The 15000-nt window shown below is 34.8% G+C and overlaps 1 protein-coding gene across 1 annotated transcript in view; it reads right to left on the bottom strand.

Moving 5' to 3' along the window:
- Positions 1–15000, bottom strand: part of LOC135201991 (hepatic lectin-like) — a 120696-nt gene that overhangs the window by 34299 nt on the left and 71397 nt on the right. The window contains exon 5 of the mRNA XM_064231275.1: positions 5339–5429. Coding sequence (XP_064087345.1) covers positions 5359–5429 — 71 coding nt within the window. The 3' untranslated portion in view covers positions 5339–5358. The remainder of the gene's footprint in view (positions 1–5338; positions 5430–15000) is intronic.

The following is a 15000-nucleotide window of genomic DNA, read 5'->3' as shown; positions in this document are numbered from 1 at the left end:
TTCTTATGCAGTATGGTAGCAATGATTTGGGTAACACTTGTTCCGCCAGGCATTTTTTCAGGAATTTCAGGTGAATTCTGGTAGAGTGCTTTACTAGAGGATGAAATAACTTACAAAATACTCGCAAAAAATCCGTTGGACCAAGTAATAAAAAACTTTAATATCAATATCAAACAAATTCTTAAAGATAAAAAAGAACTTTTGTGTAAGTTAACTGTAAAGTGTCCCTCATTACCTTATTTATATGGCCTAGTCAAAACTCATAAGGAAAACAAACCTATGCGCCCAATTATTAGTACTGTAGAATCAATTGCTTATAAACTATCTAAATATCTTACTAAACTGTTATCCCCGCTACTAGGAACTGTATCTAATTCACACATCCGGAATTCTCTTGATCTTGTGGAAAAAATAAATAACATTGTACTAAACCCTAGCGATATTTTTTGTCAGTTTTTGATGTATGTTCTTTGTTTACGAAAGTCCCTATTGACTCTGTGCTAGAATATTTAAGTAATGAACTTGTACTGCATGAATTGCCTTTGTCCGTTAGTCACATAATTTCCTTAATTAAGTTATGTATTTGTGATTGCAGATTTATTTTTAATGGAGAATATTACCAACAAATATTTGGTATGGCCATGGGTAACCTTTTATCACCTCTCCTTTCAAATCTTATATTATGGAATTTTTTTGAGAGACACACCTCCCGAATATCACACTTATCCCCTTAAAATGGTGCCGATATGTCGATGATATCTTAGTAGTCTTACCTGGTGGTATCAATGTAAATGATTTACTGTCTAAATTGAATAATTTAGTGCCATCCATAAATTCACTGTTGAAAATTGAAAATAAACAATGGGTCCCTCCCTTTCCAGATGTATAATACATAGAATCTTACAAGTGCAAATTCAGTATTTATAGAAAACCCACAAATAATTTAACATATGTACATTTTTATTCTGGCCACCATCTTAATATCAAAATTTCAATTTTTTCTTCTATGTTCCTACAAGCTTTGCGTATCACGAGTCCACAATATCTGGACCAAGAAATAGAATACATAAAAAAGATAGGAAACGATCTCTGCTACCCACCTCCTTTAATTGATTTATGTTATCAAAAAGCTCACAAAAAGTTTTATAGTGTTGCTATTAATGAAAAAGAAATGCCTAAAAAATACTAGCTTACCTTATTTTCGTGGATTTGAAACCATAAAATCAATATTTAAATCGTTTAATGTTAATGTAGTGTTCTCTTATACCATTAAAGATATGCTAATTAAGAATAGTCCCGTAACAAATAACAATACCATTTACAAAATTACAAAATTCCTTGTAAGGATTGCCCATCGTTTTACGTTGGTCAGTCCAGTAAAAATTTATGTGTACGTATTAAGAAGCATATGTATTCAGTTAGAACAGCCCAGACTTCAAATGCACTGTTTATCCATCTGAGTGAAAAATCTCATTGTATTAATTGGGGCGATACCTCGGTAATTGCTAGATTTAATGATTATGTTACAAGAAATTTACTGGAATCGGCAATTAACAAATCACTAACAAAAACAACCTAAATCTTAGTCTGGAAATGTGTACCGATTTGGACCCAATAATTTATTTGTTAAGCTGGTTTATGAAGGTACCTTAAAATAAAATTAAATTGGAACAACTAATAAATTAGTCCCACATGTATATAGTTATTATTTTCTTTCTTTTCTCTCTCTCTCTCTCTCTCTCTCTGGTTCGATATTTTCTCTCCCTCTTTCTCTTGCTCGATATATATATATTTATATTTTCTTTCGTCTTTTCATTAATAATTTTTTTGTGGAAAATTTGTGTAAAAATTCATGATATTAAATTAAAATGTATATGCTCCCGTGTTTTTTTCAAATGTACTGTTTTCTGGGAAAATCACTTGTTTACTGCATGTATCCTTCAAGGTGAGGCATCCTTCAAGGTGAGGCTTCCCTCAGGCGGCTCCTCCTTTCTGTAGAGTGAAAATCGCCCTTATTGCTTGCTAATCTTGTAGTGTCAGTTGTAAATTAAGCTTTCTGACTATGTTGTTCTCTGTAAAATCAGTTTGCCTCAGTAAAGGGTCCGAACAGGACCGAAAGTACTTGGCTATCTCGCTTTTTCATTTTTTCCTTCGTGGCAAAAAACCTTTATTTATACATAGCATCACGTTTTATATACTTCGTGATCAAGTTATTCATATTATAATACGTGTATATAATATATATATATATGGTATAGTATATATATATATATATGTATATATATATATATATATATATATATATATATATATATATATATATATATATATATATATATTATAATAATAATTCACATCGAACCGTGATCCATTTATATATCAATTCAAGCTACAAATGTCCTTTAATATCTAAATTCACTTTACCTCCCAAATGATATATTTTCATATATGTACCGAAGGGGAATTTTTTAATTGATAATAATTTCGTCCCCCCATGGATCGAACACCGTCCAAGTGGACGGGACGAAATCAGGACAGTCAGTGACGCTATCCAATCAGCCAACAGAGACGCTGATTGGCTGATTGGATAGCGTCACTGACTGTCCTGATTTCGTCCCCGTCCACTTGGACGGTGGTTCGATCCCATGGGGGACGAAATTATTATCAATTAAAAAATTCCCCTTCGGTACATATATGAAAATATATCATTGGGATGGTAAAGTGAATTTAGATATTAAAGGACATTTGTAGCTTGAATTGATATATATATATATATATATATATATAATATATATATATATATATATATATATATATGATCTACGGACAAGGAGAACAATTTTCATGAGTTACTAGCTTGACTGATATCTCAGTCATTTTAACCATGCCATTAGTATTATCATAACCAGTAAGCCTTGCATGAGGACAGAGAGAGAGAGAGAGAGAGTTAAAGTAAGTGAATCTAATGGACGAAGAAGAAGAAGAAGAAGAAGAAGAAGAAGAAGAAGAAGAGGCACTTTAATAAAGATAGCTGTGTCGCAGTCATAAATGGGAAACCAACTTTCCTCTACTCCCTAATGTCTCCGACTCGGCGAGGATCCGAGGAATACAGACCTGGGCCAAAGGGGGAGGGAGTAGAGTAGTAGGAGTAGGAGGAGGAGGGAGAGTAGGAGGGGGAGGCGGAAGAGTAAGGAGGGATGGAATGGAGGGATTAGGGAGTAGGAGGATGGAGGGGGGGGGAGGAGGAGAGAAGGAGGACAGAAATTCCTTGTGCCCTTCATAAAGTCGAAGGGAAAATACGATGGACGGTGAGATAGCACACTTCGCACATGAGGCCCTTTCATCAGGAACAGCAAGGAAACGGATGGATATTAAGGGAAGAGAACACGAGGAATCCAAAGTTGATGGGCTTATTGAAACAGAGAGAGAGAGAGAGGTACCAGGCGTTTCATCTTGTATGCTATCATCAAATAATAACGTGGCATTTGCTGTTATCTATTTGAATCTTAGGTTTACTCTTTTATACTTCCAGTAATTGTTGTTCAGTTCAGCAGAATTTGTAAAAAAAATTTATTATTTATTTATTTATTTATTTATTTATTTATTTATTTATTTATTTATTTATTTATTTATTTATTTATTTACTATCCCGACCTTAGGGTGGATGCCAGCCACCCGAGCCTATTTTTCCTTTCGACGGCCTGTTAATTTTCTCTAATGTTAAAACCGGTGGCTATTAAGAAGTGTTATAAAACGTAACTAAGCCTTTGAACAAAGCGGCGCCCTCCTTTGGAAAAAACTATTGGTTCCGCAATTTGCCAAGAGATGGCGTTTGGCGCAGCATTTGGCGCAAATCCAGACCATTCTCTTCGTTGTTAAAAATTGAAGCCTAATTGACGAGAGGCCATTTAAAAGTTCGCGATTTCCCAACAACTGGCTCGGTAATTAGTCATTAAATAATCCTTTCCTCATAGGAATTTGCGGTGTTTAAACGTTGTTTTTTATCATCGAAGAGAAATTCTATTAGAATACAAATGTATGCTATACTAAAAGTTACGAGATACATTTCTGGACACGTGATATAAATAGACTTCCCACTCTTCTCACAGAAAGTCGGCAGGTTATGTAAGAAAGTCAAGACTTCACGATTAAGTTATGCTTATTATGCCTGCCAGATCTAATGCTGACAGTTTCATAACAATAAATAAACATGTATGAAAATTAATGCAGTATACTCAAGAATGATTTTTACTATAAACTACAGATTATAATATTGAGAACTTCTCTCTCTCTCTGTGTGTGTGTGTGTGTGTGTGTGTGTGTGTGTCGTGTGTGTGCGTGTGTTTATGTGTATCTGTATTCATGTCGCCGGATACAATGAATCAATCAAGCGGTCAGTCAATGCAAGAACGATTTAACAAAATTTTTCGTTTACAATAACATGAATTATACTTAGCTGCTTTTCTTTTGTAATTGTATGTATGCATGTGGGCGCGTTTGTTTCGTGAGGGGTAATGGGAGTGGGGCTTTCACTATTCCCTCGTGTGCTAGCGCAGACTCAAGCATTTTCGAATGCAAAGGCTTTAGTGCATTTTAGGAGGATATTCCATAAGTAACCTCGTCCGAGGCGAACTTTTCAAAATTTAATTTTCCCCTTAATGAAAACATCGTAATGAAATTGAACTGGCTCTCTTTACCTTACCTTTATTGAATGATTCAGTAGCCTCTGTGTACCGTTACTTAGCCAAGAGAATGTTCGATTACGGAGGGAAAACTAGATCTGAAACGTACTGGGCATTTGTAACAGAAATCTAATTTTTACTTTGACAATGCTTAACGATGTAACTCCGTGCTGGCATAACGCCACACTAATCTCACAACAGCGTCAACGGTGACCTGTCATCGTGCGTCACTATCATGAGATTTTTTCCTTAGTTTTTCTTAAACTATTTCACTATCGCTAGGTGTGTGGACGGCTTTGATTACGTAGGTATTTAAACCGCCTTTAGGCACTTGCCCAAAGGCAGTTCGTAAGTGTGGCGAAGTTTACATCTATGTTTCTGAGAGCACTACGGGTATGTAGCCCAGAATATATAGATGAGGAAATAAATAAGATTCGGAATACAGGCAAGAAACTGAAATATCCGGACAGTGTACTAAACAATGCATTAGAAGCGGCAAAAAAGACCATGTATCAAAACCAAAAAGAACCTTACAACACAAAAAATTTGCTTGTACTACCTTATAATAATGATATAAAAGGTATCCCCTATCTCCTGAAGAATTTTGGTGTCAATGTCACTTTTAAAAACAATAAAACAATGAAACAGGTACTTACCAAGAACTCCCCCGATAATACTAAAGGATGTGTGTATAAAATTCCATGTAAGTCTTGTGACGACTTTTACATTGGCCAAACGGGTACAGCACTGAAAAAGAGAAAAGAACAACATAAAAAATGTGTGAGATATGCACGGGGAAAGAACGGTATTTTTGTACATGTTAGTGAGAACAATCATGCTATTAACTGGGAAGGGGCAAAAAAGACTATTCTAATAATGCAATGGAAATGAATATCATTGAATCTAGCTTTATAAAAGAAAGTTACAACAATAATATGAACATCAGTCAAGGAATGTATAAACTTCATACTTTAATATCAAAAGAATTTGTAAACTGTTTAAACTTTAAGGTAGGCAGTCGAGATGCATGGAAATAGTATTATACCTGTAAACACAGTAAGGGGGCAGTAATGGTAATGAGATTTCCAACCCCGCCTCCCTGACACCTGTCAGGTGTGCACTTGTTTCATACGGTGGGTCCCTTGAGAATTTATTGTAAATTTTAGCCCAATGATTTTTGAAAGCCACTCCTACCTTGACACCTGCCTTTGGGTGGATCTGCAGTCTCAAACGGTTGTATGTATGCTCATCAGTTTTGTCTCTGTAGTATATATATTTGTGACTCCTAAGACTATGAATCAGTCCTTCGTGAATGGCTTGGAAACAATGTCGAAACCGGTCAGGACCTACATCCCGCCTCTATTTTTCACCAGTGGATATGTGTGATAAATGAATCACGTGCTAGATTATAATCATATATATATATATATATATATATATATATATATATACATATATATATATATATATATATATTATATATATATATATATATATATATATATATATATGTGTGTGTGTGTGGTGTGTGTGTGTGTGTATACATATACATGCATAAATACACACATATATATACATATACATATATTTACATACATATATATACATACATACATGTAAATATATATATATATATATATATATATATATATATATATATATATATATGTATTACTACTTTCAAAATGCATATATTCCCTCTTAGACTGTATAAAATGTTATGTAGAGTTTGGCAACATTTTTTCAGATTCCTAGAATTAGGATGTTTTAAATGTGTATTCAGATTTTGCATAACATAATATAAAAAGAATATATAACGTAGTAAAGAAAAAGAGAGAGAGTTTATCTTTGTCCGTTCGCAGCCAAAGTTATTTTTCAAAACCTGTCAACACGTTTGATTAGAGACATCCAAGGTCTTCACTGTCTTTTGGGAATTCTGTCATCACATCTGATAGGGACTTTTGCTCGAGTCTGTTTCGGTTGAGTACATGTCTTTGTTGAACAGACTGATTTCATACGCGTACCTCTTTGCTAATGCCACGTGCAGATTTCACAGTTTCTTTGTAAAGTTGTGTCATTTTTCGAAGCTTCTGGAAGAATTTTGTCCAGCTTTCGTAAGGACGAGGGTTTTCATTACATCTTAGAACTGCGAGGCGTTCAGATCCCTATCTCTCTCTGCCTCGCCATAATTGATATTAACGTAACGTAAAATGGTCACTCGTAACTTGTAGATTTCAGATTAGTGTTTTTGTGGAATCTGAACAAACATTGCGTGTAACGGCGCCTGTTTTTGTGAGTGTGAAACAAGCTGCAGCAAAGAATGAAAATTGGTATACCAAGAAGGTAAAGTGTGTTATATTTTTATTAGTTGCAACTAATATCTAATGGTTATGATGGTTTGGTAAGAAACTAACAACTATTGGTTACTATGGTTTAGTGAACTAATAACTAATAGTTACAATGGTTTGAGAGAAACCATTTACATTTTTACACATTGCAAATTTTTGTGTTTTGTGTTTGTTTCATTTGAAGGGATTTTTGTTTTGGGCATTTATTCACTTTCTTATTGAAGTGTGTGTTTTTATTTTATATTCTGTGTGATTAGTACATTTTGCAATTTTGGTATTTTCCACATATTTCTGTGTTTTCATTTGCATTCACAATTTAATTAACTTAGTTATTTTCATTACTTAATCGTTGCACATTTAATTGAATTTAACACTTGTGAATTAATTTGCACTTAGAATTCTTTTCAAGTTTTATTGTTGTTTAGCACTTGTGGATTAATTTCCAAATTTCAATTATTGCCTAACACTTTTGAATTTTGATTGAATTAATTTTCTTGAATTTTGTGATAAATTAATTTTGATTTAATTTTACTTCATTGATTCAAGAATTAATTAAACTTTACTTTGTTTTCAAGTAACAGTAATTTTCCCTGATATTGTGAATTTCACTTATAATTTTGAGTTTAAAAATAAATTTTTGTATTTGAAATTTTTATAAGTATTTTATTTCTAACCAGTATATTTAATTATGATTATATTGATGTTAGGTAGAAACACAGAGTGGTAATTGATCTGTTTTCCTTCAATTAACTTGAAGTGACTTAGAACCAGGGAAGTACTTAAGACTTTTGAAATCAGGGAAATACTTAGACTTTTAAAGTTGTTGATGGAGTGATGCCCTTTGATTAATTTAATTACTTACAAGATTACCTCACACCTATTTTGATGAACTTAGTCTGATTTTCTGCAATGCTGGTAAGTTGTTAAGGGATCACTGTTGCCTTTAGAGTATTCAGTCGTTTAGTACCTGTGATGAGGGTTCAGGTGTCTGGCCGTTGTGAGGTAACAATTAATGAATGGTAAGTGTATTAACCAGATACTTGGCACTTTGTCACAATATATATATATAATATATATATATATATATATATATATTAGATATATATATAATATATATAGATAGATAATATATATATGTATATATATATATAATATATATATATATATATATATATATATCTAATATATAGATATATATATATTAGTGTTAAGCAAAGGGATATTTTTGGGCCTGACAGTTAGTTCCAGGAATTTTTTCCTTTACATACATATGGTAGATTCTTTCCAGTCTGAAGTCTGGAGCAGCCACGCTGGCTATGCCGCTTCCAGCATGCCGGACGCCCCGTTGCCAGGGACGACAGGTTCTTCCTTCATGCCTGGGCTTCTGGCTAGCATAAGGGAAAGAGAGCGAGAACTTTTATGTGGTAACTGGGATCTCTGCTTCTCTCTCTCTCTCAGTACAGCCGCGAATTTCCAATAAAACCATCAATCTCCCTTATGAAAGACCGTCAAATTTCACGTTTACCTGCTATCATATGAAGAGAATTCTCTCTCTCTCAAGCAAAAACCTTCGAGAAGATTGTAAACATCGTTGATCATACTATCCAAGAAAGAAGACAACATCGCTGAGCAGTCCAGTCGCAAATATAATTTGAAATTCAGAATCCGGTTTCCCGTATCGCCAAGGAAGTGCATTGCCCAACCATTCGACACCATCATTCACTGTCGTGCCAAACTATAGGCATTTGGCTTTTTAAATAACCGACAGGATAAAAAAAAAAGGAAAGAAAAAGTTTCGGGTTGAAATGATCGATGAGGAAACGTATGCCGTCAGGCCACAAGCTCCAGAACACTTTCGGTCATTCGGTGCTTACGACAGTGAAAAAAGTGGAGTTGGAGTGGTTGGACAGCGACATAAGGAGCTCCAGAAAGTAAAGGATCTAGCGTCTGTAATGGATAGAGCGGCTGGATCACAAGACTGAAGAGAGGAAGCAGGACTGAGGGCAAAGTAAAAGGCTAAAGAGCGGATGCAGCTGGGTGCCGAAGAGACAGCAAAAACCTTTTATTAATGCCTGCAGTGCATCAAGTGAGGTGCACTGACGACACATACCTCCCTACGGCCATCCCAAAGAAGGAGGGAATAGAGAAGTGCCCCTTTGAACGAAGCTCTTTCCCCTTGAAGTCATCAGCACGACGCAGCTGTCTGGTCTTGGTAGATTAGGCTATAAAGGATAAAGAATAAGGGCCACCATTGCAGTCAAACAACACGAAGGAGAGGAAGACCCAAGACCAGCTGGAGAGATTGCATTAGAGATGATATTGAGGGAGAAGGGAGTACGGGAAGAAATGGCACAGGACAGAGGTAGAAGGAAGAGACTTCGAGTAGGGATAAAGCGGAGAAGAAGAAGATTGGAATCAAACAACTTCAGGAATCAGAGGGAACGTGAGAAGGAAATAAAATGCCTGGCATGGACCTACCTACCTACCTACTTGGTCTTGCTCTAACTGACGCGACGCGTAACTACTTCTCCTTTCATTTGGAAAGGGAAGAGGCATCTGCATTGACACAGGTGGTACTTTGGAGCTTTCGCTCCTCTCCACTGTCCTGCTGGGTTACAGTTCTGAAGTTCATACGAATCAGTCATACCACCTCACAAGAGTTTAGAAATAAAATGACAACAATAAGTGACAGTAACAGTAGTGGTATGCTGGTGTTACAAAAAATAAATGTAGTAGGATCAGTCTTTGCAACTGCGAAAAAATTGAAAGTACTGCAGCGATACTGACTATTGCAAAATGGGCTCTCAAGTAGCGGAATGCCAAAGGAGAACTTCACGGAGCCCATTCGAGGTCAAAAAGGAGTTACAAGGACTGGCGTCAAGATCATGTGCATTTCCAGCCTTTGCATTGCACACCAGTTATTCGCTTTCTTGCAGTTATTGCAAATCGCTCCAAGGTGGAAGTTGTTTACAATGTAAGATCGACACGCACTCATTATTTGACAATAAGTGTATACGACTTTTGTAGTACAATGTACACACCATATATATTGTGTATAAATATATACACTATATGTATAATATATATATATAGTATATACATGTAACATATGTATTATATATATATATATATATATATATATATATATATATATATATATATATATATATATATAGTATATATATATACACACACACTTCTATTGCAACTTGTTACAACCAAGCCTTATCGGGAACAATAACTTGAGCTGCGAGACTTCGAGATCGTCTTCAACCACCGAGAAAATATCCCCGTCAAAATGACCGTCTGCTAACTCGAGGACGACTCGGAACTGAAGCACAAAGAGATATGACCCGAATGCCGTCGAGCGTAAAGCTTATTTTTCCTTCCTCGCCTGACCGGGTCAAGGTGTGCTACTCCCATGTGAAATCTGTCCATGACTGACTCCGTCAACTGATGATTATATGAATTTACACGAATGTGTATCGTCTGTCTTTTGTTTCCTTTTCATTTACTTCTTCGTGTGCTTTGATTTTCATATTTCCCCTAAAAAATCGCAGAGTTCTTTCATGGATTTCGGTGGAATGTAGCCCAGAAATAAATCTTGGTGCACAATAGTTTTCCGAGAGCAGCGTTACCTCAGTTGGGCTTGGCTCGAGGAGAGAAATCCCATCCTCTTAGCTAATCCCAGACCCAGGCTTAAAAGGGGTAGGAGGGGGGCCTTGGGGAGGGTATGGGGAAGGCGGGGAGGTACTCCATTCATTACATTCAGCTAAGCAAAGTATTTTTAAAATAAGCCTAATTTTCATGAAACTTTACCGTCGATCTTGTTGAATCAAAAAACCGTATCGTCGAAGCGACATTCTCAAGAAGAATTACAACCTATAGTGACTATCTTTTAAAATTACCAAAATATAATGATTGAAGGAAAATTAGAAAATAGATATAAATTGTCAGGATTACCATTCTGTGTGCTCTCCCAGGGGCCTAGAGATTAGTATAAGAATTCATGAGCTACAGTGAACAGTTCATGGCATTCGGAGGTGGATTTTAAAAATGAATACCTGGCAACTGCTCCCTACTGTCCTCCGGGGCCTAGTAATGAGCATACGTCAACCACAGATTTATGAAGCTTTATCTATTTCTTTTTTTCTTTCTTGAAAAATACTCTTTCTCTGGTGGTACGATCCAGTAGTAATCCTTTGAGTTCTAAGTCAGTAAGTGGCAACTATAGTAACTATTACTCTGAATTTCACGGTCTGCGTTTTCTATTTTCCCATAAGAATGATTTTTTTTCCTTTTTTTTTTGGGGGGGAAAACGTTTACTTCCATGTTTGTTAACAGCGCAATGTTCAAGATGTCGTAACGAAGAAAAAATAATGTTGATAAGAAGTAGTAGAGAGAGAGAGAGAGAGAGAGAGAGAGAGAGAGAGAGAGAGAGAGAGAGAGAGAGCATCCAAGCCATGACGATAGGAGTGATGACGATAGACGATTTTTAAAAAAGTATTTGTTTCTATTTTTACAAAGCCAATGACAGATTCAAGTTTTCTTCGTTTTCATATGACCAAGTGACAGTTTAAGGATGTTCATTAGTATCTAAGACTTTTACACCCACTTAAAACAGAGTGAAAATATGAAAATCAAGACTAAATTGGTTTGGCAGTAACACGACCGCCTTATACGAAGCGGAGAAATGTAAATTTAGCCCCACGTTGATAAAAAGGCCTATCTTTCAATTCTGATGGATAATTTATCTTAAGTCTCCCTGGCTCCAAAGTTCGTGTTGCCCTTTAAGTGTATCGCATTCATATAAAGCTGTATTTGTCCCCCGGAATGAAAATGGTACAACTTTCAAAGGTTTCGAACGGCTGTTGTTGATAGTACTACTGAGAGAGAGAGAGAGAGAGAGAGAGAGAGAGAGAGAGAGAGAGAGAGAGAGAGACTCCTTTTAGACCAATAAGAACACAAGGCAAAAGTGAGCAAGTGATTTCATTGGTGACTATACTGCCTATGTGGTTACCACGTCCCCTCGCCCGTAACACCAGCCATACAGAAAACCGATTAACATAGTCTTTGTTTTCATTGGTCGAGAGCATTTTTTTTTCTATTTTTCTTTTGTTTTGTTGTGGTTGATGTTTGAGTCTCTCACTGGGTTTATATTTTTAGTGTCTCAACAATGGTTATTTTTAAGACATATTTAAAGGTTTCGTAGAACAGTATCTCATAAAAAAACAAGTTATTTTCTGAAATACCAAGTATTACAGAACATCCTTATACTATGACAAAAACAGAAGTGGAATAAATATGCTGGAATACATAACACAAATTCTCTCTCTCTCTCTCTCTCTAGCAAATTTTGAGGTTACTTTTATTAAATGTCCACCATACTTTTATATCTGATGAAAATACAAGCTACATATGTTGTAGCCTCGGCCCGCCCACCACTATTTTTTTTTCTTTTTATTCTGTAATCGTTGTACTGGCTTGCAGAGGATGGCAAGGGTGTACATGTCAGAATATGATATTCCTACTCTGTAAGGTCGAACTACTCATTGTATAGCATAGAAAAATCACCTCTGTGACACTCATTGCCTGAATGCACGTAGGTGTGTGTACATATGCAGATAGGATTCATCATTGCCTCACTATTAGTTGCCGTTTGGACATAACTGCGGAAACCTACTACAATATCTTTCCATAAAGCGACATATTATTTCAACCAGAAATATCGGTCTTAAACTGAATCATCCTGAAACATTAAATAACAGAGGAGCCAACAGCGAGCGATGCTCTTTGATGGCAAAGGTTACGATGTCATCAGAAAACGGACGTTGTCTTCCGATACTTCCACAATGTTTAGAAACAGCTGATCTGTGAGTTGCCAGGTAGTCGTTTAGCCCCGCTCCGGCTGACAAGTTCGACTTTTTTTTCTTTCTTTTTCTTTTTTTTTTTACTTTATTTTCATAAGAATTTTAAAGTTTTATCGTCTCCACATGTTATATATTTTCTATTTATTGAGAGAAAGGAACCGCAGGGGTCAAGGAAATGTAGCTTTATATTATTATTATTATATCTATATATATATATATATATATATATAATATATATAATATAATATATATAATATATATAATTAATACTATATAATATATATATATATATATAATAATATATAATATATATCCTATATATCTAATATATATAATATATAATATATATATATATATAATATATATATATATATCATATAATATAATAATATATATAATATATAATAAATAATATAAATTTGTATAAAATATAATTAATTATATATAATATAATATATATATATGTATATATATATGATATATACATATCTCATTCGAGCTACAAATTTCCTTTAATATCTAATTCGCTCTACCTCGGAATTGTTATATATTTTCATATATGTACCGAGGGAAATTTTTAGTTGATGATAAATTTCGTCCCCTCATGGGATCGAACCACCGTCCCGATGAGGGAACGAAATATTATCATCAACTAAAAAATTCCCCTTCGGTACATATATGAAAATATATCAATTCCGAGGTAGAGCGATTTAGATATTAAAGGATATTTGTAGCTCGAATGATTTATATGAATCACGGTTGATGTGATAAAAATTCATAAATAGGTATATATATATATATATATATATATATATATAGTATATATAATTGTATATATGCATATAGTATACATATATAATAATATATATATATATATATACATATATATATATATATATATAATTATATATTTAATATCATATATATATATATACACACATATATATATATATATACACGTGTGTGTGTGTGTTTAAAGATAATTTTGTTAGCCTTCCTTACGCCTTATTTTAAACAGCATCAGAGAATTGTGGCATTCATTTATCTACCACACACACACATACACACACACACACACACTAACAAATGCTCGACACGAACAGGAATTGAAAGCAAATTGAATATAATTGCGAGTGATGTTGCGACCTGCCGTCAGTCCTACAGTGAACTTTTTCCATTTTTTCTTGATTTTTAATAAGTTTCCGCAGAATTTGAAATCACCCTGTCTTACCCCCACCCAAAATAGTTCTGGATTTATACCATTATATACATTAATGCTATCGAGTACAGCAATACCAAAAAGAAGTTTGGAATCGCTGTAACGAAGCTTCTGTAAAGAAATAATTTCCTCTGATTTGGGTGTTCGTTGTTTTTGCTGGGAGTTTGACTGAAAGATTTATTTGACCTTATTGTTTTTAAATATCACCGACCACTTCCTGGAACAGGAATAAGTCGAGTTTAGATAAAAAGAGAACGAGGGAAACATCTAGACTTGGGATCGTCCCTCTGGCTGCGCGGGTTGTTCATTGTCGTAGGAGCTGGCATCACACACGTTCAGTTTGCTGTTAAAGGGTGAATTTCTTTAAAAGCGTAATCAGCTGCCGTTTGATTATAACTATTTCAGTTGAATTAAATGAAAAAAATATGCAAGGCTTTATATCTCTGGCTGACGTGGCTTACTAGTAGCGCACTGATCTACATGTAAGGTCGTAGCAAAGTATATAGAAAATGGGACTCCCCACTGTATATATTTTGGTCGTGGTTCGATACCGGCCTCCGCTAAAGTCCTCTAAAGGGCTAAAAAGTTAATGTTCAGACCCAAAATTAAATAGGTTCGAATCCTGGCCAGTGTGTATACAGTGATTTATAGTAGTTCTCTTTATGTGGCTTAATGTTTAGAAATGATATAAATAATAATATATATATATATATGATATATATATATATGATAATATATAAATATATAAATATATATATATATATGTGTGTGTGTGTGTGTGTGTGTGTGTGTGCTGCGCGCGTGTGTAAGAGAGAGAGAGAGAGAGAAATGCAAAAGAAGACGATTCACTGTACTGTACAGGCATGTCTGCGAATAACCTG

Source organism: Macrobrachium nipponense, chromosome 23, assembly GCF_015104395.2.
Source record: "Macrobrachium nipponense isolate FS-2020 chromosome 23, ASM1510439v2, whole genome shotgun sequence".
NCBI classification, from domain to species: domain Eukaryota; kingdom Metazoa; phylum Arthropoda; class Malacostraca; order Decapoda; family Palaemonidae; genus Macrobrachium; species Macrobrachium nipponense.
This window is presented reverse-complemented; position numbering and strand designations above follow the sequence as displayed.